This window comes from Medicago truncatula, chromosome 4 (genome assembly GCF_003473485.1).
Source record: "Medicago truncatula cultivar Jemalong A17 chromosome 4, MtrunA17r5.0-ANR, whole genome shotgun sequence".
Lineage (NCBI taxonomy): Eukaryota > Viridiplantae > Streptophyta > Magnoliopsida > Fabales > Fabaceae > Medicago > Medicago truncatula.
The window spans coordinates 7,985,494-8,010,153 of NC_053045.1; the positions used below are offsets into that span (position 1 = coordinate 7,985,494).

Below are 24,660 nucleotides of genomic sequence, written 5' to 3' on the forward strand. Positions count from 1 at the left end.
TTACAACGTGTTTTTAACGATACAAATATGAAATCATATGTATTGTAATCACTTGTATTATGTTAGTTCTGTCAAGATTTGTTCGTTTTGTGCTATTAATTTTATGTTGTTAGTTTGTTTGCAAATTTATTTTTCAATTTTAGAATTTTTTATTTATGTAATCTACTGATTTGAAAGAATCCAATTAAAATTTAATTTGGATAGAAAATCCATGAAATTGATTTGGAAATAGATATTGAAATTAAGAGAGTAAGAGGAAAGCAGGTGGTTAAGGTAGGATTCATTCTGGGGATGTTACCGAAGAAATATTCAATAATTGAAGTTAGTTTTTTTCTTCTTTTATTTTACGAGGTTAGCTTCAAAGTCCATAGACAAATGATTGTCTTTTTTTTTTTCCTTTCTTTTTGGAAACAAACTTAACTGATATTATTGATTAAATATTGTGCAATATAAGAAGGATAAGTATAAAAAAAAACGGTGAGTAGTCTAAGAACAGACTACCATGATTAACGTATGAACAATCATGTTCATTTGACTCTTAATAAACTTCACTTCAAAATTGAAATGTAAAGATAACTAAACAATAATACAAGAATCAATAACAATGAGACGATAAAGATTGCATAAAACTATTAATCAAACGACAGATATAATCTAATTGACTAAAATTTGACTCATAGCAAAGGTAGTTTAAATTTCATTTATTTTATAAAAAATTTTAAATTTCATTATTGGAAAAATATATTTCATATATAATATGCAATAGATTTCAAATGATTTGAATTTTTAGAAAAAACTCGAAGTATTTTTAAGTTGTATTTATCTTTTGGTGGAACTTTGAATTACAAAGACCTATTTTCTAAAATTGGAGTGTTAACCAAAAAAAAAAAAAAAAAATGCAACTAGAACACCAAACTTGTTAAAAGTTTCTTCTATTTTTTCCTTCCTTGGCCATACATACAGATCTCTTTCTTTCTTGCTACATTACATTGGTAATTTGCTTGATCACAATTCCATTTTTTCAATAACTAACAGTTCATGGAACCCAGTAAAGTTCAATTAATTAACTTTACTATACTAATGGAACTTTATAAACGCAATATTTTCCTAAGCTAAAGTAAAAAAATTGAAAAAAATAAAATAAAATTAAGGGACTTCATAAATTCAAACTAAAGTAGAAGCATCTGGAAGACCCTGCATCAGATCATTATCTCTCACCGGAGCCGCCGCCGCCGACATATTCCGCCGTTTACCGGCGACCGTAGCACGACAAATCGGACAGCTAGATCGATTTCCAAGCCACAAATCAATACAATCAGCATGAAAATAATGCTTACAACAACTCAGCTCCCGGAGTTTCTCACCGTCGACGAACACCGACAAACAAACAGGACAATCACCACCGGTTTCCTTCACATGAGCATCCTTCCTGTATTTAAAATCGGAGACAGAAGCACCACCACCGTTGGTAAGATCATCAGAAGCGAAAGAAAGTTCACCGGAGTTTTGCTCCGGTCGCCGGCGGCAAAAGGAAAATCCAAAAGCAAAAATGAAAGTGTAGATTAAAGCAGGTATAGTGACAATAGCAATAAGAGCTAGTAGAAATTCGAGAGGAGAGAGATCGACAGAGCGGGAAGAGTCCGGAAAAGGCGGTGGTGGTGTTGTTAGGATGGCGATTTGTGCGGCAGTCAGTGGTGGCGCTGAGAACGGTAAGGGTGGTGGGTGTTCCATAATGATGAGATAGATTATAAGAGAAGTTACACAACTAAAGTGTGAGTATTATTATGTGTCATGTGGTTATGTTTTAGGTTTGGTTGAAAAAGTGGTTGGCTATGTTTGTTAATAACACAAATGAAAGGGATAGTTATGTTTTGATGTTACTTGTTTCAGCTTTATTAGGAATTTTTATGTTTTAATAATTGATAGGGGGGTGGGAGTGAGAACTAATATAATGTGGATTAGATGTTAAGTAAGAATATAAAACTACACCTTTTTTTGCGTGTATGTGTTTGGGCAGTTGGTTGATGATTGATGTGTGGTTAAGAGTTTGATTTCTGAGGAGTGCATAGATTTAAATTTAGTTATGGCACTCAACTATTCAGTTGATGTTAAAATTGATGTGTAATTTAAATCGTTTGATCTCAAATTAATGAGTGAGATTAAATTAATAAGTGAATTTGTGGAAAATTCTTAGGTAAAACGTCAGAGTGCATTGATGAACACTTGTTAGGAGATGTCTTCCCTTTAAACGAGTCTTTGTATGTCAAAAGATTAGTCTTTAACTTCCGACTCAATCATACCTTGGGGAGCAAAAGAATAATAATTTAGGCATCCCATGGTTGTTTTCATAACTTCCATTTTTTAACCTGTGATTGTTAAATTGGCTTGTGTCTTGAGGTGTTGTACTTGACTTTTGAACTAGGTAGATGAAGCTTCTGATATATGGCTGCTAGTTCTACAAGTAGTAATCACAAGATTGTACCTTTTATTTTGTTCTTGATGAAATGAATGGGCACATGCCTTTGTTTGGATGTTTTTAAATAATTTTACTGTTACTAGCAACTATTTGTAATCTTCATTATTCAATTTTATATAGAAGCTAATAGAGAAGCCCTAGATAAAAAAAATGTAAAGTAAAGCTTAATTTTTTATAAAAAAAAAAATAAACTAACAAGAATGTGACAATGTTGGGGAAACAAGGTTGGAAGTTTATGACCAACCTGGATACTATAGTAAAAAGAATTTTCGAAGTCATAAATTTCCTACATGAGGATTTTTTTAGAAGCGGTCTTGGGACACAATCCACGTTATGTTTAGCATAGTACATGGTCGACCCAAATGGTGCTGCAGGAGATCGACGATGGAAGATTGGTTAAGAAAAGCGGAGGCTCTTGCTATTGCTATTGCAACATCAAGGACAAGTAACATTCAGAGCATGGTGGTTCATCAACTTACAGACCAAAATAATGGAACGTGAAATGAACAATTGGTGGAGGAATTTTTATGACGGAGATTCAGAGGATATTATATGAATTCCGCTACTAGATGTCTATAAAAGGGACTAAATTATTTGACGTTTTAATAAGCATGGAAATTATACGGTGAAGAGTGCTTATAGCGTGTGTATGGAGAGACTGTTGAATTGGGATGAGCTTAAAGTTCCAGGAGATTGGTCGTGTATTTGGTCGCTTCGAATGTATGTACTTTCATATGCATTTGTTGAGGAATTGCTTGGCAAACCATATAAATCAGTAGGCTAGAGGTGTAATTTGCCGACTTTGGTGTGTAGGTTGCGATGATGATCTGAAAAATAATTGGCATGTGTTCTTGCAGTGCCTGTGCAGTGTTGAATGTGAGCAGAATATGGGAATCAAGGGCGGACTCAGGCAAATTATGGCACGTGCATCCATTTTTTTCAGAGGTGTTTTTCAAAGTCTGTCAGTTGCTGGATAATGGAGTTTTGGCCTCATTTCGCATGGTTTTATGGAGTCTTTGGAATAGAAGAAATACAAAAGTATTGGATGGCTTGCAAAAAGATTACTCTCAGGCACTGGCTATGGCATATCAAGTGATGCAATCTTGGTGTCATGCTCGGCCTGCTCATAGCAGAGACAACACGCGACAGTAGGTGCATTAATTGCAACATTGACGCTGCTACTTTCACTGCATCAGACTGTTGGTATGGGTGCCTGCATCCACAACAGTCTTGGCAGATTCCAAACTATAAATACGACATGGGCGACACCAAGATGACAGCAGCAGAAGGTGAGGCCTGGGGACTAATCCAGGCACTCAATTGGATTATATCCATCAATCTAGACAAGGTTATGATAGAGTTTGATTGCAAGCAAGCTGACGATGTTCACAATGATAAATCTGATATTACCGAGTCCCTTATATGTAAGGACCTTTTAGTTTTGAAAAACAACCACCAAGTTGTATTTACTAGGCAACAAGCAAATGACAGTGTTCATGCTCTTGCAAGAGCATCTACCAACTATGCTACTCGCACTGTTTTTTTTTTTTCGCGCATTCATTCTATTTGGAATAAAATTCTTATGAATAAAAAGTCTTGATTTTGTTTGCGTAAAATAAAACTATTGGTGGTTTGATTTGTGGTTATCAACATTTGTAGAGTGGTAATAATTAAAAGCAATATAGAGCTTGTGTGGTAGATTAAATATGGGACGGAGGAGTCCTATTTATCTGTCATAGTTTGAAACTACATTAAATATTTGTTTTTAATTATAACCTTAATTATTTATCATGCAGAGAGAAATAGATGTAATGAGATGAAGAACAGTCACAGTATCAAAAAAGACATAATTTCATCCAAAACAACAAAATTTATTGGTTTTCTTGATTAGTGAATTATGATGTATTAAAGTTCCACTCTATTCTTTTGCATGAACCCTCCATTCTATTTTATTCCTTATTTCATATAAATTCAAAAATACTTGTGATGAACGATTGTTAATTTCCTAAGCATTTAAACTTCGACAAATCTCAGAAGTCTCCCCTTTCAAATACTGCCGCAGCTCCCATACCAGAACCTGAAATGTATAACAGTACAAACTCTCCCATTAAGCTACTAATAATCTGTTTATTTTTCTCCTTAGGAATGGTCTGCTTCAAAAAAAGAAATTGAATAAGGTCAGAAGAAGAAATTACCTATACACATCGAGATTACACCAAACCGACAGTCCTTTCCACGACGCTTCATTTCATTCAACAAAGTTGCAACACAGCGTGCACCTGACAATAAAAAGACAGTGGGAAAATTCTCCAATGTAAGCATCATAAAGTCAGCATTAAATCAATCTGTTCAACTGGTGTGAGTGTAGTATTGCTTATGCTTTTCATAAAGATCAAACACGTGAGCTCAGCTGTTACAATAATATAAACACTATGCATGTTTCTAGGAGCCTTTCTTAATATTTTAGTGTACTCTTTGGTCTAATAAGAAGACACTGAGGGAGAAAAATAGAAAAAAATTCAGCCTCTAAGAGCCTGTTTACTTTCTAAAACTCTTTCCAATTTTTACTTCATTAGTGGCTCGAATGGAATTTGGTTATGACACTGAAAACACTAAATTTAACTAGAGATAATGAAATTTCGGAAACATGCATGGTGGCTTCTGCAATATTCTTTTTATCAGCGGAAATGAAAACATAAAATACGCTGAAGTTAACAGGTCTAAAATATCTCAACTTTACCTGTGGCGCCTAAAGGATGTCCAAAAGCCATGGCACCACCATTGACATTGACCTTTGTTGGATCAAGCCCCAATTTCTTGCAGGAATAAACAAACTGTGATGCAAATGCCTACACAAGACCACAAAATTGATAAATGCTTAGAAAATGTGCAATAAAAAGTTGTTGGTTGTTATCATGAAAACTGCTAAAACTTTACCTCATTTATTTCATACAAGTCAATGTTACTAAGTTCAAGACCAGCAGATTTCACTGCAGCTGGAATAGCAAAAGCTGGACCAACACCCATGACAGCAGGATCTACACCAACAGCAGAAAAACTCCTACAACATTGAATTTACTGTTTTTAAATTGGAAGGAATAAAAATAAATAAAGAATGAAGTTATACTATCCGAGCTTTTCCTATCTAATTAGGAACAATTTTTGAAGCACAAGAGAGTCTAATATTAAAACTAACAAAATTTCAAGTTTCGAATGTCCTTTATCATAGCAACATAAAGTACTTAATAAGTATTATCTAAAAATGTACTTCCCAGGTATCTAATTCCTTAGCCCATGGATTTTCTCTGATTTCCTATTAGATGTGCATAATCAAATTAAGAATTCAATTAGGTACACATATATCCAATTTAACGCGAATGAAAGTGGTGTCCTGGGCACATTACAGGAAACAAGCAGGATTTTGTCTAGATTAATATATAACGTGACTTAAATTTTAACAGTAATTTGATTATGTATCATTATGACTAAATCGTCAATTTGGTTCCTAAGTGTTTATGACGGTCTGACTATAGTCAATGTCCCTAAATGTATTAGAATTACAAAAACCTTCCTGATATTGTCTTTTGTTAGTAATTCATTTCATGGAGTACGCCTACTAACAGAAGACACATTCGATGACTAAAAAGACACGTTCATGGATGTATTTTGATACACTCAAGAACTTTAGATTAGTAACAGTGCTTGACACATTCAAGAACCAAAGTGAATGTTTACTCATATCATTATGGTATACCTGAAGATTCCAAGAATAGGAAGCCCCTTTTGCACAGCCACACTTCTCTTCATGAGAAGCACTGCTGCTGCACCATCGCTAACTTGGCTAGCATTCCCTGCGGTTAAATATAGTTAGAGGGGACATATTGACAAGATATAAGGAACGCAGGCTACATATGCGATCCAAGTTTGGATCCCAAAAATTAGCAAAAGAAAAACCTTCTTGATTACCTGCAGTTGTGGTTCCATCCTTTTTGAATGCAGGTTTCAGCTTTGCAAGATCTACCAAATTTGCATTTGGCCGGATACCATCATCAACAGAAACAATAATTTGTTTCTCCTCTCCAGTTTTAGGATCCACGAACTTTATAAACAAAATCATCATTAGAATAACACTACAAATTTTAAAAGGAAATTCATCTTGGCAGTTGAACTCAACTCACCTTTGTAGAAACTGGAATGATTTCGTCTTTGAATTTACCAGACGCTGTTGCAGCTGCAGCACGCCTGTGAGACTCGACCTAATTTCACATTAAAAGAATTAATTCACCTTTATAATCTTTTCATAGATTTTTATAGAACATTGAATGCACATTTCATGCTTACAGCAGCCTGGTCTTGCTCCTGCCTTGTCACACCGTAACGCTGTGCAACATTCTCAGAAGTTATTCCCATAGAAAGAAGACAGTCTCGGGCTTGTGCAAAGATTTCAACCTAATAAAATAATGAAAAGGTTAAGATAAGTAAAAAATGTTTCAAAGGAAAATATGTGGAATTGATAGGAACTAGTTATATAAGTGTTCACTGAAAGAAAACTTTATTACAATCTAGACGTGAGAGACATAGTTCTCTCCCACTCTAAATTCCTCTCAAAACCAAAGTTAACACTCACTAATCCTCCTTATCTCTTATTCATACACTGTGTTTCGATAAATAGATGAGAGCTTATCATATAAGTTCTTATGCACAAGCTGTTGTTATAATCAATGAGAAAATGTGGTTAAATTATTTTCGTACAAGTAAAAAGTTGTTTTTTATAAGCTATTATGAAGAACTTATTGAAATGAGGTAAATGCTTATGAAAATTACATATGCTGTTTTCATAAAAACTCCCAATCACGGTTAATCCAAATGCAACCATAGTCTATTCAATTCACATTGAATAGATAACTAACTAACTGAAGAGTTTATATTTCAGGAATTTGAAAAATGCAACTTCAATGTACCTTTGGATTAGTTTTGCGAACCCCTGAAATAGTATCTTGTGTCATACACTCCAATCCAGCCCCAATTCCTTCAGCAAATAAGAGGAAGAAGATTAGGCCAAAACATTACAAGGCCATGACATGTAAATAGAGTCTAGAGTCATTCTTAGTTTCTTACCAATGTCATAGAACCCAGCTTTTATGTAAGCGGCAACATCAGCAACTGCTTGAAGTCCAGATGAACATTGTCTATTAACAGTTCGAAGCGGCACAGTATCTGCTTGAGAATTGGAGATCAATCACATTGACAATTAAGCTAAAAGTACAAACTAACTTAAAACATTAAATCAAATAAATAACTGAGTTCTACGTATAATGAAGTCACTCAACAATGTCATATATATCATGTGCGTGTTTTTGGATGAATTAAAGCAATAGAAGCTGAATCTCAGTAGATAGTGTCAGCAAGACTACTTTGCCAATGAAATATCATGTGCTTGTTATCTTTGATGAATGAATCGAGACTGTAAAACTAACCTGGGAAACCAGCATAAAATGCAGCCATTCTGCACTCAATTGCTCTTTCTGATCCTGGTCCTAAAACTGTGCCTACAACTATGTCGCCTACTTCACTTGGTTCCACATTTGTTTTCTCTATCACAGCCTACAGAGAGCTCATGAATAAGAAATCATAGGAAAAAAACAAACTAATTAAGCTTAAAATAATTTTGAATCAAACCATTTTTTATATTAACCACTTGTTAGAACAGCAAATCCGGTTCAAACGTGAACAGATAAATAAACAGACACAAGAATGCAAACGATTGATCATGTAGTTTGGTCAATTGTGCCTACGTCTCGACCACAATGTGGTTGTTATAGGTTTTCGATTATGCAGTTCTTGGTGTTACAAAGTATAATGCAATGTTTACTACTCTAGCTCTGCTACGCTATACTCGACACCAATTGACTAATCAAAGAAATTACCTTGAGAACCGAGGCAAGTAGATCATCTGGAAGAGTATCCTTGAATCCCCCGCGCTTTGCTTTGCAAATAGCCGTACGATATGCACTGGTCATCATTGCAGTAAAATTAAAGTCAGAAATTTAATACTAACTCTAAAAATTTGAAAACATTAGTAAACAAAAACAATAGGTTCAGGTAACCAAAAAAATAAAAAATAAAAAGGCTCACGTCTATAAAGCACTCACACACACACTGGCACCAAACACAAACACGACAACTAGTAATAATTCAAAGAAAATATATATGGAATAGTCGAATGAATCTAACTACATGTGTCGGCGTCGTGTTAGTGAAACCGACATGTGTTGAACACCAAACACATCTTCAATATAAATGATCTATTTGTGAAGTATTGACATAAACATAAACACCAAACAAAACAAAACAAAAACACAGACATTTAACATGTTCACAACGATAATAATTTTAGAAAACTGAATAAGTGAACCTAGCTACATGCGTTGGTGTCGTGTCATGACACCTACACGTGTCAAACACCATACAAACCTTCAACATGTGTGTCTATCTCGGAAGCATTGACTCAGACACAAACACCACACATGACACTAACATTTAACACACACCGATAGTAACTTGTGAAAATTAAATAACTGAATCAAACTCGTGACAGTGACGTTGACATGTGTCAAACACCAGATACGCCTTCAATATTAATCAAGAACTTACGCTACAATGACCACATCATTTTCAGATCCACCTGTTTGTCCAGCAGAACATAATGAAGCCTGCAAGTGAAAAACAAAACAACTAATATAATCAAAACATAAAACACAACAAGACATCACTTGAATATGTACATAATAAAACATGTAAAACTTACAGAGAGATGAGTGGAATGATGAGATGAAGTAACTGAATTTGGATTGAGATGTTGAAGAAGAACTCTTTGTCTTTCAACTGCTTTCTCCATATTTTCTAGTATTTGTCTTTTCAGTTTCTACAACACTTTGAAAAATTTGTGACTATGATGAATGATATAGAAAGTGGAGATTGACTTTAAGAAAATTGAGTAAACGCGATGGCATCTTTCACACCCAAGTCCCAACAACTATAAAAATAACAAAAGACATGTTTAAAACACTTACTATCATTTTCAATGTACACCGACTACTTGTATAGGTAATACCTATTTTTATTTTTTCAATTATTTTTAATTTACTATCTTTGACATAATAATTCGTCTCCAATTTTATAGACTTCTAAAATTAATTTAAAACACTTTCCTAGTACCTTAATCATCAAAAAAGAAAAAATAGCACTTTTCAAGTAGTTGGTGTTTGACTATACAAACACGAGTATTCCGTGTTTTCATATAAGTAGTCGGTGTATATGAAAACATGGAATACTCGTGTTTGTATAGTCAAACACCAACTACTTGAAAAGTGCTATTTTTTTCATTTTTGATGATTAAGGTACTAGGAAAGTGTTCTAAACTAATCTCAGAAATCTATAAAATTGAAGATGAATTATTATGTCAAAGATAGTAAATTAAAAATAATTGAAGAAATAAAAATAGGTATTATCTATACATACACATCACTTATTTATAATATAACTTGGGGAAGTATAAGGAAAGCCAAGTATATTCCATGATTCATGCCGTAAATATGGTAACAATCGTATAAGAATAGTTTGATTGTAGGAATAGATTGTTGAGTTATAGGAGCATAACCATAAAATTAGAGATATGTATTTGTATATACATTGCCTCTATTTTTCTTAATGAAATCACAACAAAATCATTTCCATCTTCTCTTTTTCATTTTATGTTACATTTTTATAAAAATTGGAAGTATTGGAATTTCGAGCGGCTCTATCCATGTATTTGCATTCACTTCTCGTGTTAAAAAGAACACGTTTTTTTAAAAGTGTTTCATTCGTCCCCGTCTCTTACATGGTGTTTCACACATTTTTTACTTTATTTTTTTGACAAAGGATTGTGTTAAAATCATGATAGACAAACTAACATATTTTTTTTTATAAGTAAGAACTATCATTATTTATTTGGCTTAATTACACTTTTGGCCCCTATTTTTTCAGAAATTACCATTTTTGCCCTCTAATTAATTAAAATACAAAACAGTCACATATGTATTGGATCTTTAATTTGGCAGTTTTTTCCCCCAAAGTCACTTTTGACTTAGTCTTCGCTGAGGTGGCACCCATATCCCTTAAGTGAGGTGCCACACGTCGACCATTGTGGATGCCACGTCAGCGAAGACTTAGTCAAAAGTGGCCTTGGAGGCCAAAACTGTCAAAGATCCAATACATAGGGGACTGTTTTGTATTTTAATTAGTTAGGGGGTCAAAATCGCAACTTTTAGAAAGATAGGGGGCCAAAAAATACAATTAAATCTATTTATTTATTTTTGAGAGAGTAAAAGTTTTTTTTTCCTTTCTAAAAGACAAATGATAAGTTTAGATTGACTTATTTTAATTTATACATAAACATAATTATTTGTGAAATTGCTTTTGAAAGCATGTTAAAACATTATACGACATGTGCATAAACTATTTTCAAAGGAAACAACTATTTTCAACTTCATTTCATAAGCCGTCAAGGTTAGCATATAAAAATAACTTATAGTTTATACGAAAATAATTTTATATATCTTATTTGTCATTATAGAAATAATTTATACATAGATTCTTATCATGATAAAGGTTACATTACAAGCTCCAAATTATGTTGTTTATTCAAACATATCCTACATTCGGTTCCATAGTTTGCGGTGAGAGGTTTTTTTTTAACAATAAAAAATGGAATTATATTAATAACAAGAGTCTCAATAGCACAAGACGTGCCATAAATACTACTTCAGAATTTTGTACAACGCAAAACCAAGTTAGCCAATACCCAAACATTGTAACGGGTTTGACCACCAACTAAAAGTGCCAAACAAAAAAGAAGCTTTTCTAGCTTTCAACCAACCTAAAGACAAATATTTTACTTTATCAAGCAACCTGGGTAAAGGAGTAATAGAATCATTGAAACACATATTGTTACGTTCATTCCATAAGACCCAGACACAAAGAAGTCAAATAAGCTGGAGAAAAGACTGAGTAGCCTTACTTCCACGTGATGAGTGAACAAACTGAACAAAGTGATCAGACAAAACATTAGTGTCCACTCCAACAAAACCAATCCAATCACGAACCAACGACCAAAGTAAAGCAAAGTACGAACAAGAGAGAAACAAATGTTGCGCTGATTCCAAAACACCGCACCCAGAGACACACAAACCAGCTTCTGATGGAATTACACCTCTATAGATCAGATTCGATTTGGTAGGTAACCGATCACAAAGAAGCCGCCAAGCAAAGACTAATACCTTCGATTTGCGGTGAGAGGTTAAATGAGACTTCACTAAAAAAAACAATGGTAAGTAAATTCCCTCATTGATTTTATTGGTGTGTTTTATGATTTTTTTTTTTGGACTTGTTTTTGTGAGACCACGTTAGAGCATTCACATCCAAACCATCCACATTGATGATATAAATAGACCTCAAACAATATATATAATTACTTTACACTTTCTAATTATTTAAAGCACTCAACTACCTATACCATTTCCTAAAAAAAACTACCTATACCACTCTTAAAAAACTTTAAAACAGGTCCCATCTAATCTTACAATATACCTCAAATTTATACTTTAAAATCATATTATAATTTTATATTAATTTTATACAAAGTCATGGTGCTTGTTGCACAAAGTGAAATAATGGTAACACTCTGACATAGTGTCCTAGTTTTTTGCAAAGACACTCTAAAAGACAACTGATATTTATGCTTTAAAAATAAATGATTTGGAAGAAGATGAATGCGAAAGAACACCTTCTTTTCAACACTTTCTCTGATATCCACTCTCTTATCGGAGAAAATTAATGTATGTCCTACTATTTTTAGTAGAACCCATTTTCAAAGTGTGAGACCCACCTTAATTTTTTTATTTTGATAAAGTGACCCCATCTTGATTTAAACCAATAAAAAAGTGGGTGTTCGAGTGAGTGCTAAAAATAGAGTGTTGTTTACACTAATCTTTAGAAGAATTTGATTTTGATTACTATGTGAAACAATTATTAGTCATATATTACTTTTCTCTAGGTGAACTTGGGATCATTAGTATGGTGTACATGAATCGGTTTGGGTTCGGTTTGATCAAACCTAAAACTCGAATTATATAGGATACTCCGGTTTGAGTGAGATAAAATAACCACCCGTTATATAATTGGATGAGTTTGGTTAAACACACTAATTTTTGGGTTGGGTTGGGTTGGATTGAATAATGGGTTACCCAACTTATTAAGGAAGATGACCCTAATGATTCCTTAAGAATCAAAGAGGGGGTGCGAAAAGTAAACAGTTTACTTTGTCCAAGTTTTAAGTCCAATAAAACAAAATACAATTCTTACTCATCTTCTTCATTATTCGTTATTCAACCATCAAAACGCGATCGATCTGAGTGTGAGAAGCTTCAGCTATGGCGTTCTTGAAGGGAAAGGCAGTTGTTACCAAAGTGGCAGCGTTGGCGAGATTCGGTGTGCTTCCAGCTGCTATGGTGGCTGCTCTCGTCTACTCTCCTCCTAATTACGCTCAAAAACAAACCTCCGCCACCACCAATTAGGTAATTCATTCCTTCAATATTCATTTTTGTATAATTCATTTCGTTTTTTTATTGTTTGAGAATTTATTTTTGTTAGTTTATATAATTCAATGAAAATTTTTAGAGTGAATAATTAATTTAGGTTATGAAATTATTACTGATTAAAACTTTGCTAAAGGCCATTTAGTATTGTCTCCGAGTGGGTTTGAACTTTGGGTGCGTTTGATCTGCGAAAAAATGAATGACAGGATATGACATGACAACTTAAGTTGCATTGTGTTTGATTGTAAAACTGTTTTAGAGAGAGGGCGAATCGGGGCAAGTGATATGACAAAAGCTGAAATTCTTGTTCCTCGTTAAACCATGTCACAACTTTTTGTCCAAAGTACATGCCGTCTAAAATACTAAAATTGCATTTTGTCCACAAAAATCCATATACCAAAAAAAAAAAAAAAAAAATGTTCAATACCGTAAAAGTTTTTCTGTGTTGTTCTGACTAGTACTTAGATCAAACACACCTTTTGTGTCAATGGTAGTACTTAATTACATATTGCTAGTTTGTGTAGGTAGGTAGGTAGGTCTGTCACATTATCCTTGATCTCAAGTTGTTGTTGTTGTTGATGTTACGAATTTCATCACTATTGCTGCTGCTTTCTTTCTTTTTTATTTTTCTGAAATGATGTGTGACTTATATGGTTTCTCTGAATATCAATGGTGAAGAGTAGCATTTTGAGATGTGATGCATCTACTCTAAATTCTTGTATTCAATTCTTAAATTTGATTGCAAGTTGTATTTGGGGAAGAAATTGAGGGTTTCTAGCTATGTATCTTAAGTTGTATTGAAATTTTCAAATTCTCACTCTGGGTCTATACTGTTGTATCATTCAATAATTGATTCTTAACCATTTATTTATTAAGATTGAATCTCTTTCGAACTATCCTAATATAGTTAATTTTCCATCTTGAACTGTGCTCAACTGAACCAATCTGTACTTTCATGCTAATTGAATTTAGATTGAATCCTCGAAGCGATATGATAATTCATTGGCTCCTCGAAAGTTTAAGCCTACGCTCATGATTTTAGTCTCAAGTTCAATTTCTATAGTTCAAATAGTAAGGTTTACCTTTCAGTCCTTCCCCTACTACCTATGATTATTCAAAAGTCATTCAATAATTAGTGCCTGTATGGTATAAGGTTAGCAATATCTTATCAGGTTGTTTATTATACAATGGTGAATATCTATTCTAAATTCATGTATTCAATTCTTAAATTTGGTTGCAAGTTGTATTTGGGGAAGAAATTGAGGGTTTATAGTTGTATATGTGTTTGATTTAAAAAATCAGCTGTTTCTTTCACTTTGGGTATATACTGTTGTATCATTCAATTGATTCTTAAGCATTTATTTATTAAGATTGAATCTCTTTTGAACTATTCTAATTTAGTTCGTTTTCCCTCTTGAGATACAAGAATTGTGCTCCATTGGACCAATTTGTACTTTCATGGTAATTGAGTTTAGATTGAATCCTCTATATGATAATTCATTGGCTCCTCGAAAGTTTGAGCCTACTCTCATGATTTTAGTCTCAAGTTCAATTTCCGTAGTTCAAATACTCTTAAGGTTTACCTCTCAGCCCTTCCCCTACTACCTATGATTAGTTCAAATACTAAGGTTAGCAATATCTTATCAGTTTGTATATATGTAATAATTTAAGAGAATTTTTTTTGGGAATTCTTGACTTATGGAAGTTATTAAAAATAATTTGAAACATTAACTCATAGTAGTAGGTCATTCTTTATGAAAGGTGATTTTCAGTTGAGCAAGGGCCAATTATGTCTTGGGATGTATTTTATCAATAAAAATTATTTATATTCAATGTTCTCTTAGAATGCAACATCACATGGCTTTCCCATGATAATTCTGTTAGTGGTGCAAATGCAATACAGAAATTACAGCCAAACTTTGTTTTATTTGGGGTAATTAGTTGCTTGAGTCAATTGAGTATAGTGGGATCAATCAAAAACCATTTTGTTTTGAAAATAAACAAATGTTGTCAATTGTGGATCATGGAATGGAAAATAGCGGTTTGTTCAAACTACGTTATGCAATAGTACTATAGCGATGCTATAACAACTATTTGAGAACATTTTGTTCAAACTCATCTTCAAGGTTGACTGAAATAAAAATCAAAATGCCCTTGATCACGCGTTTGATCATTTCTTATATTGTTGGAACATTCTGCAAGGCAGCCTCCATTAAATAGCTCTTTTTGCATAGCTAAATCCTTCTACAAAAGAGGGTTTCCCCATAACAAGGAGTCTCCTCCTTCCGATCTATTAATAATACTAAACAGTAACCACCGCATGTAAACATTTATTGCCTCCTAAACTGTGATAACATATGCAGCAACTATTGGATCAACCTTTCATTTTAGTTACCTATCAATTGCTTAGAAATGTTCAAGATGGACTGCATAAATAATCATGTACATTAGCATCCATGCTTTGGTATGATACTAATAGCGGTTGACCTGCGTGGAAACCTTATATAATTGCCTTTAAATTTCATTCTTAGTCACTCACAAAGCATATAATCAATAATAAAAGATTGTTGACAGAAATACCATAAATATAATTGTATCATATGTTTGTAACACTATTTTAAATATTAAGATGAAATAATAGTTACTTTTTCAGATGGAACAGGTGCACGAGGGTAGCATGAAGAAAATCAGCAATATGTGAGAGTCCTTTAATGAAGCATGTTCTGTAATAAATTAGGTGATTAGTTTTTGTTTTTGAAATATTATGATTGTCTTGGAGAGACCATTTGTCTCATTTGGATTTTGTGGTATTTCTCTTTGTTAAGCATCACTAAAAATAATAACAATCAATGTACCTCCCCATTTATTATCAAGAGAAATGCTGGATAATGCAATATTTTTCGTTCGAATTGCACAAACTTTGACCAAATTCATGCATGGGAAAATATCTATAAGATTCAATCATGTGGGGTCATATTGTATACTGATATTTTCGTCGTATCATTAGAAAAACAAGCGAATGAGTGTTGGAGGGGATGGGGTTTCTAAGAATCCTATGCCCGAGCAAGGGAAAAGTCATGAAGAACATGATCATCTTATTCGTTGCGAGAAGAAAGTAAAGTAGGGTTATGGGAGAACAAAGATGCTAATTAATCTCTGAACTCTATCTCTTGTAATGAAGTCAAAGGCCATGGATATTCATATAGTGGAAAACTTCTGAACATGTCTGGTCCATAAAAATGAAACTAGAATTCCTTCATTCATTAAATACTAGTAAAACAAATTCCATTAAAATTTTAAAATACTTGTTAAATGGAACAAAAATTCAAAAATAAAGGCATAATAAGAAATAATATTTCTAAATAAAGCTTGTTCAAAAAACTATTTCTAAATAAAGACATAATGAGAAATAATTTATAAAGAAGGCCAATATAGGTCATTTTTCACGGTTTTGGAAGGTTTAAAATTGCTGCCATTTTTCACGGTCATTTTTCCTAACTAGAAAATTTAAAACACGATAATTGATATATTTTTACTTTTAAATAAATAAGTTAAAGGATATTTGATGCAATTTTGTTTAACTAATAGAAGAGATAATAGAAGAGAGTAAATGTAAAAAACATTTTACTAATAGTTAGGCATTGTTCTAAATCCAAATATCCATTAAGAGTAGACGAATTTTGCATGCATAGCAGTCACATATTTTCTTTGTTTTTTGGGAAAAAGTCACATGCTTTGTTAGTGCATTGTCGTTGTGAATTAGTGACCAAAATATGTTATGTTATCAGGTTTGGTTATGTTGGAACACTTGAGTAAATGAGGGGAAGTTGGAAGAGGAAACAATTTTAAATTGGATAATTATGAATTGAAAAAAGAGTAAATTACATTCTCCTCTCCTCAAAGATGTTTGAATTACACTCCTCTCCTCTCATGTTAAAATATACATTCCCCTCCCTTTTTTTTCAAAACATATTAGAAAACTTTTCACTCCCCTCCTCCAAGAGAAGCTTGAATTACATTCTCATCCCCTCTTATGTTAAAAATCTACACTTTACTCCCTCAATATTTTTATTTTTATTTTTAATAAACTAGCTAAAAAATAATAATCTAACACAATTCGAAAAAAATATTATTGCGGGTCTATTTTAATATAATAAAAATCGAATACATATCTTTTTCGCTATTTTTTATTCACAATTTCATTAGCACGTGGTTTTAAACCCTATTATAAAATATGAAACAACTCAAACTAAAATTAAAATATGTGAAAAATTAGTAAAGAGAATAAAACATGATTATTTAAAAGTTAATTTTATATTCTAAATTATAAAATTAATAGAAAAATGTTTAAATTTAATTATCATTGACATTTAAATTATAAAGAAATGAATTAATTTTTCTTAAATGGTGGTTTAAAATTAATATATATCATAAAAATATTTATTTATGTTAATAAATTAAAGTGTGGTGCATATTACTTATTAAGGGAGAAGTTGTAATTCAAGCATCTTATAAAGGGAGGGGACTGGGAGTATAAATTTTACTTTTCAAGGGAGGGAAGTGTATATTTTAACATAAGAGGGGATGAAAGTGTGATTCAAGCAACTTTGAGGGGAGGGGAGTGTAATTTCCTCTTAAAAAAAATGTGAAAGTCTCACATATGAGATAACACACATTACTTTAGTAGTGTTTATATAGAAGGGGGATCACTCCTAAATGTGTGCCCTTATGGTACCCAGTTTTAATAATCTAGCTAAAAAATAATAATCTAACAATTAAAAAAATATTATTGCGGGTCTATTTTAATATAATAAAAATCGAATACATATTTTTTTCGCTATTTTTTATTCACAATTTCATTAGCACGTGGTTTTATACCCTATTATAAAATATGAAACAACTCAAACTAAAATTAAAATATGTGAAAAATTAGTAAAAGAGAATAAAACATGATTATTTAAAAGTTAATTTTATATTCTAAATTATAAAATTAATAGAAAAATATTTAAATTTAATTATCATTGACATTTAAATTATAAAGAAATGAATTAATTTTTCTTAAATGGTGGTTTAAAATTAATATATATCAAAATAAATTAAAATGTGGTGCATATTTAATTATTAAGGGAGAAGTTGTAATTCAAGCATCTTATAAAGGGAGGGGAGTATAAATTTTACTTTTCAAGGGAGGAAGTGTATATTTTAACATAAGAAGGGATGAAAGTGTGATTCAAGCAACTTTGAGGGGAGGGGAGTGTAATTTACTCTTGAAAAAATGTGAAAGTCTCACATATGAGATAACACACATTACTTTAGTAGTGTTTATATAGAAGGGGGATCACTCCTAAATGTGTGCCCTTAAGGTACCCAATTTTGTGAACGAAGAGAACGCTCAAGAAAATATATATCACGCGCAACGCCGCCGCCACCTGCCCGTCCAGACGTGAGCTTGTGTCAAAAAGATATATATTTTTTATCACCTGGAAATGTTAAATTAATTAATTTAATCATCATCTGAAAGCTCTTTCTTAACAAATAATTTTCGTTTATATTTGATCCAACAAACTATTCGGATATTTTCGATCTTATCCGCTCGCGTGCTCAACTTATTTGATCCGTTTGTTACTTGATCTAATCTGCAAATTAGTTAATTCTTATGTTTCTCCATAGTTTTGTTACGAATTCTCCCTAAAAAGGAGAGTCCTCCTAGTTCATTCGGTATACCGAAAAAGAATTCCGAAACTTCAAATCTTTTTCTTTTTCTATCCCTTTTCGGTTTGTGTTGACGGACCTCTTTTTTTCTTCATCTCTCCTATATGTCCCTTCGGTTTCAAGTGGTATTCGTACCATAATTTGTGATACCCGTATCATATTTAGGGTGTTAATTCTCAGACGATTATCTACATGTAGTAGGTAATCGCACAGTGTGAACTGAACTGTTTTATCGTGGAGGAGGCATGGTCAATAGTTTGTTTTGCACACCTGTCTCATAGAAAGTGACATGGTCTTGACTCAACATGTTAATCACTTTGATGATAAAAATTCATTTTCAACGGTATTTTTCGAATTTCAAAACCAACATGTTCTCGTGAAAACTAATATCAAAATTCAAGCACGTCTAACTTAGACACAAATCCAAATAAAATTTGTTTGAGCACATGAATTAAAAAAAGTTAAAAGAGAAATAATTTAATCATCACTTTTTCTACAAGAATTTAATCACATCACTTAATCATTTTCTCTTTTAATTATTTTTATTTGTGAGTTTATGCCCAAATAAATTTTATCTGGGTTTGTACCTAAGTAAGATTTATCCTTGCTTCTGCTAGTAAGATGCTTTTCTATTGCTTTAGTAGGATGCTTTTGATTATTGTTCCTTGCTTTTGTTAGTAAGATGCTATTGATTATTGTTCCTTGCTTTTGCTAGTAAGATGCTATTGATTATTGTTCCTTGCTTTTGCTAGTAAGATGCTATTGATTATTGTTCCTTGCTTTTGTTAGTAAGATGCTTTTGATTATTATTCCTTGCGTTTGCTACTAAGATGCTTTTGATTATCGATCATCAACTATTGTTCCTTGATGACATCTTTATAAACTATATCATATATTTTTAAGGATACTATCCCCTCTGAAAACTTGTACCGTGTAAATTCAATCTCTCAAAATCCCGCACATTCTATCCACTTGCGAAAAAAATGGCTGAAGGTCTTTTGTTCAACATGATTGAAAAGCTGATCGGGAAGCTGGGTTCTGTGGTTGTTGAATGCTGGAACATGAGAGATGATCTTGACAAGCTGGTGGAGAATATGTCTGAGATCAAGGCTGTGGTTTTGGATGCAGAGGAGCAGCAGGGAACCAACAACCATCAAGTTCAACTCTGGCTGGAAAAGCTCAAAGATGCTCTTGATGATGCCGATGACTTGCTCGATGACTTTAACACTGAAGACTTGAGGCGACAAGTCATGACCAGTAACAAGAAGGCTAAAAAGTTTTACATCTTCTTCTCATCATCCAACCAGCTTCTCTTTTCTTACAAAATGGTTCAGAAAATTAAGGAACTTAGTAAGAGAATTGAGGCTCTTAATGTTGGTCAGAGAATTTTTAATTTTACAAATCGTACACCTGAGCAACGAGTTTTGAAACAACGAGAAACTCACTCCTTTATTCGTGAGGAAGAAGTTATTGGAAGAGATGAGGAGAAGAAAGAGTTGATAGAGTTGTTGTTTAACACCGGCAACAATGTGAAAGAGAATGTTTCAATTATTTCTATAATTGGAATTGGAGGACTTGGAAAGACTGCACTTGCTCAACTTGTATACAATGACAAAGAAGTGCAACAACATTTTCAGTTGAAAAAGTGGGTTTGTGTTTCTGATGATTTTGATGTAAAAGGTATTGCATCAAAGATCATAGAATCTAAAACTAATGATGAGATGGATAAAGTGCAATTGGAGCTCCGTGAAAAAGTTGAAGGAAGAAGATATTTGCTTGTCTTGGATGACAATTGGAATGAGGATCGTGATCTTTGGCTTGAATTGATGAGACTGCTGAAAGGCGGAGCAAAAGGAAGTAAAATAATTATCACCGCAAGAAGTGAGAAGGTTGCCAAGGCAAGTGGTACATCTTCTATCTTCAATTTAAAGGGTCTGGATGAAAAACAATCTTGGAGATTATTTAGTCAATTAGCTTTTGAGAATGACAAAGAACAGGAGAATGAGGAATTTGTGTCAGTTGGCAAGGAAATTGTGAAAAAATGTGCGGGTGTTCCTCTCGCCATTAGAAGCATTGGAAGCTTAATCTATTCCATGCGGAAGGAGGATTGGTCAACATTCAAGAACAAAGATCTTATGAAAATTGATGAACAAGGTGATAATAAAATTTTTCAGCTTATCAAACTAAGTTATGATCATCTACCATTTCATTTGAAAAAGTGCTTTGCTTTTTGTTCATTGTTTCCAAAAGACTTTTTAATTTGTAAAATAACATTGATTCGACTTTGGATTGCACAAGGGTTTGTTCAGTCATCATCAGATGAAAGTACAAGTTTAGAAGATATTGGTGATAAGTACTTCATGGATTTAGTTCATAAATCTTTCTTTCAAAATATCACCGAAGATAACTATTATGGCAGTGTGAGTTGCCAAATGCATGATATTGTGCATGATCTGGCAAGTGTTATTTCAAGAAATGATTGTCTTTTAGTTAATAAAAAGGGGCAGCATATTGATAAACAACCTCGTCATGTCTCTTTTGGCTTTAAATTGGATTCTTCCTGGCAAGTTCCAACTTCTCTTCTCAATGCTTACAAATTAAGGACATTTCTGTTACCACAACTTGGGAATCCATTGACTTATTATGGTGAAGGTTCAATAGAATTGTCTGCCTGTAATTCCATCATGTCAAGTTCTAGACGATTTCGTGTGCTGAATCTTAACATAGAATCAAAGAATATTCCATCTTGTATTGGTAGAATGAAACATCTAAGGTATCTTGACCTTTCTTATTGTAGAATGGTTGAGGAGCTCCCAAGGTCAATAACTGATTTAGTTAACTTGGAGACTCTTTTACTTAATTGGTGTACTCACTTGAAAGAGTTGCCCAAAGATCTTTGGAAATGGGTAAGACTTAGGCATCTTGAGTTGGATTATTGTGATGACTTAACTTCTATGCCACGTGGAATAGGAAAGATGACTAATCTTCAAACACTTACACAATTTGTGTTAGATACGACTTCTAAAGATAGTGCTAAAACTAGTGAGCTAGGAGGATTACATAACTTGAGGGGACTACTCGAGATAACTGGCTTGGAACATTTGAGGCATTGTCCAACAGAAGCTAAGCATATGAATTTAATAGGGAAGTCACATCTTCATCGATTGAGATTGAAGTGGAAACAACACACTGTTGGTGATGGCAATGAGTTTGAAAAGGATGAAATAATTCTACATGACATTCTGCACTCCAATATCAAGGCATTAGTAATAAGTGGATTCGGTGGTGTGACATTGTCAAGTTCGCCCAATTTATTACCAAATTTGGTTGAATTGGGCTTAGTCAACTGTTCGAGATTGCAATATTTTGAACTCTCACTGATGCATGTCAAACGCCTTGACATGTATAATTTGCCTTGCCTGGAGTACATAATCAATGATAGCAATAGTGATAACTCATCATCATTTTGTGCGTCACTCACATATATAGTTCTCTTTCAGTTAAATAATCTTAAAGGATGGTGTAAGTGTAGCGAAGAAGAAATCTCAAGGGGTTGTTGTCATCAGTTTCAGAGTCTTGAAACCTTATTGATTAATGATTGTTATAAGCTAGTTTCAATTCCACAACACACATATATCAGGGAAGTAGATCTTTGTAGAGTATCTTCAGATATATTACAGCAACTAGTCAATCATTCCAAAGTAGAGTCTCTTAATATAGAATCCATACTCAATTTGAAATCTCTTAGTGGAGTCTTTCAACATCTAGGTACACTCTGTGAATTGCGTATCCTCAATTGCGAGGAGTTTGATCCGTGCAATGATGAAGATGGTTGTTACAGCATGAAATGGAAAGAACTCTCGAACCTCAAATTGTTGATTTTCAAAGATATCCCAAAAATGAAATATTTGCCTGAGGGGCTTCAGCACATTACCACTTTACAAACTCTAAGAATCAGAAATTGTGAGAATCTTACATCTATACCTGAATGGGTAAAATCACTACAAGTATTAGATATCAAAGGTTGCCCGAATGTGACGTCTCGGCGGCATGTGTAGATGTGGAACATCAATACGTTCTACAACAAGGTAAATAAATTGTTTTGAATATATTATCATATCATGACATGATTTCTAGCTAGCTCTTGGCGATTCTTTTATGAGAATTGATGTTCCCACATTTGGTTTGGCTATGCCACACGAGTAATTTATCCAAATGCCCCTCGGCAGTTAACTGCCGAATTATGAAACCGGCTGCAGTAACTGCCGAGAAAAACTTTGGTAGTAAACTACCGAGGAAAACTGAAAACTTCGGCAGTTAACTGCCGAGGAAACCTCAAATCAGTTTTTTTTTTATTCATTGAGAATATTCCGCGGTCTTTATCATTTTTGATTGATTTTTCTTAATAATTCGTTTTTAATTTTGTTGATTTGCCTTCCTTATTTATTTTAATTGTATTATTCCTTTAATTTTTTTTTGTTATAACTGTTTTGATCTTCAACAATAGTGAATATTTTATTTCCAAAGAACTTTCACGGAATTTTCTTCTTTTATTTCCTTTTTACGGAAATATTCACAATTATTTTAATTGTATTACTCATTTTTCTTTTTTTGCCTATTTTATTTCCAAAGAACTTTCACGAAATTTTCTTCTTTTATTTCCTTTTTCTTTGTTTTAGGCTTAACATTTAAGTCCTCAAAAAACATTTCAATAAGTGTAAAAATTAAGTATTTGAATATTATTTTGCAAATTACTTAAATAAAAAAAATCTTTGTACACAATTATTTTAATGTAGAAAATATAACAACATATTATACCTTAAAAAAAATCGTTGTGCACAATTATTTTTACGATTTTTTTATTGTTATTTGTATTTAAGTAATGTGCAAAATAATATTCAAATGCTTAATTTTTACACTGATTTAAATGTTATTCTTATTAAGATATATACACATATAATTCTGCAATTGTTTAAAATGTACCAAAATAATGATTGAAACATTCAAAATCAATAAATATTATTAAAGACAACTTATGGTTTTTGTCAAAAAAAAAAAAAAAGATTTGTTATTAATGACAATTTATGGATTTTGTCAAAAAAAAAAAAACAGGTTTGAGGTTTCCTCGGCAGTTAACTGCCGAATTTTGTTTTTCCTCGGTAGTTTACTGCCGAAGTCTTCCTCGGCAGTTAATTGCAGCCGTATTTCTAAAACTTCGACAGTTAACTGCCGAGGGGCATTTGGGTAAATTACTCGTGTGGCATAGCCAAACCAAATGTGGGAACAACAATTCTCTTCTTTTATCATATCAAAACCCTCCTTATTTAGAGGAACTAAAAAAATTTATTGGGGGAGGGTTTTAGGAGGTTTTGGAGGGTTAATAAGAATTTTTTAAATTTAATCTATGTTGTTATTATATTTTTAAAATTAAAAATAAAGTAATCATATGCATTAATTTAATCTATATATGTTGTTATTATATTTTTCTCATATTTGTTTTACAATTATAAAGTATTATTTATGTTGTTGCTCGTCATCCATAATAATCTACTATGTTTATTTTTCATGGCAGATTGAAACTTATGTTAATTGCGTGTCTCATTTCAAGATTGTTTCTCAGAAACCAGAACGTGTCTTTACATTTTACTTTCAATACAGTTTGATAAAATACTTTGGGATTTTTAAGATGATTGATTGTAATATTGTATTGTTCAACTCTTTTTTGTGTTTCAGATATTGTACTTGTTTAATTTACTTCAAGTATTCATAAATGTTTGGGAGAAATGGTTAATCACCAATTTTGTTCATGAAAGTTTAAAGGAATGTTAATTTGTT

General features: G+C 32.6%; 3 protein-coding genes and 1 long non-coding RNA gene across 4 annotated transcripts; 2 read left to right on the top strand and 2 right to left on the bottom strand.

Annotated features, from left to right (window-relative positions):
- Positions 1-916: 916 nt before the first annotated feature.
- LOC11414306 (RING-H2 finger protein ATL33) lies at positions 917-2,725 on the bottom strand. Its single transcript, XM_003604926.4, has one exon. It carries the CDS (start codon positions 1,729-1,731, stop codon positions 1,165-1,167), a length of 567 nt encoding a protein of 188 aa, XP_003604974.1. The 5' UTR covers positions 1,732-2,725; the 3' UTR covers positions 917-1,164.
- Positions 2,726-4,309: 1,584 nt separating this feature from the next.
- Positions 4,310-9,535, bottom strand: LOC11417930 (3-ketoacyl CoA thiolase 1, peroxisomal). Its single transcript, XM_003604928.4, has 14 exons — positions 9,285-9,535; positions 9,131-9,189; positions 8,404-8,488; positions 7,954-8,080; positions 7,595-7,693; positions 7,438-7,505; positions 6,818-6,925; positions 6,655-6,732; positions 6,443-6,575; positions 6,231-6,327; positions 5,414-5,537; positions 5,217-5,325; positions 4,672-4,755; positions 4,310-4,553 (listed from the first exon to the last, which is right to left on the bottom strand). Exons 1-14 carry the CDS (start codon positions 9,372-9,374, stop codon positions 4,507-4,509), a joined length of 1,308 nt encoding a protein of 435 aa, XP_003604976.1. The 5' UTR covers positions 9,375-9,535; the 3' UTR covers positions 4,310-4,506.
- Positions 9,536-12,881: 3,346 nt separating this feature from the next.
- On the top strand, positions 12,882-16,022 carry LOC112420777 (uncharacterized). The gene is made up of 2 exons (XR_003010846.2): positions 12,882-13,092; positions 15,767-16,022. It is a non-coding gene; the product is annotated as an uncharacterized lncRNA (long non-coding RNA).
- Positions 16,023-19,424: 3,402 nt separating this feature from the next.
- On the top strand, positions 19,425-24,546 carry LOC11422508 (disease resistance protein RGA2). Its single transcript, XM_003604931.4, has 2 exons — positions 19,425-22,913; positions 24,398-24,546. The coding sequence occupies exon 1, from the start codon at positions 19,809-19,811 to the stop codon at positions 22,881-22,883; it is 3,075 nt and encodes a 1,024-aa protein (XP_003604979.1). The 5' UTR covers positions 19,425-19,808; the 3' UTR covers positions 22,884-22,913; positions 24,398-24,546.
- Positions 24,547-24,660: the final 114 nt, after the last annotated feature.

Excerpts from the sequence above, each read along its gene's own strand:
- LOC11414306 (XM_003604926.4), bottom strand. The coding sequence starts at position 1,731 with ATGGAACACCCACCACCCTTACCGTTCTCAGCGCCACCACTGACTGCC.
- LOC11417930 (XM_003604928.4), bottom strand. The coding sequence starts at position 9,374 with ATGGAGAAAGCAGTTGAAAGACAAAGAGTTCTTCTTCAACATCTCAAT. Across the intron at positions 7,506-7,594 it reads AGCTGGGTTCTATGACATTG|GAATTGGGGCTGGATTGGAG; the intron begins GTAAGAAACTAA and ends TATTTGCTGAAG. Across the intron at positions 6,733-6,817 it reads AGGAGCAAGACCAGGCTGCT|GTCGAGTCTCACAGGCGTGC; the intron begins GTAAGCATGAAA and ends ATGTGAAATTAG.
- LOC11422508 (XM_003604931.4), top strand. The coding sequence starts at position 19,809 with ATGGCTGAAGGTCTTTTGTTCAACATGATTGAAAAGCTGATCGGGAAG.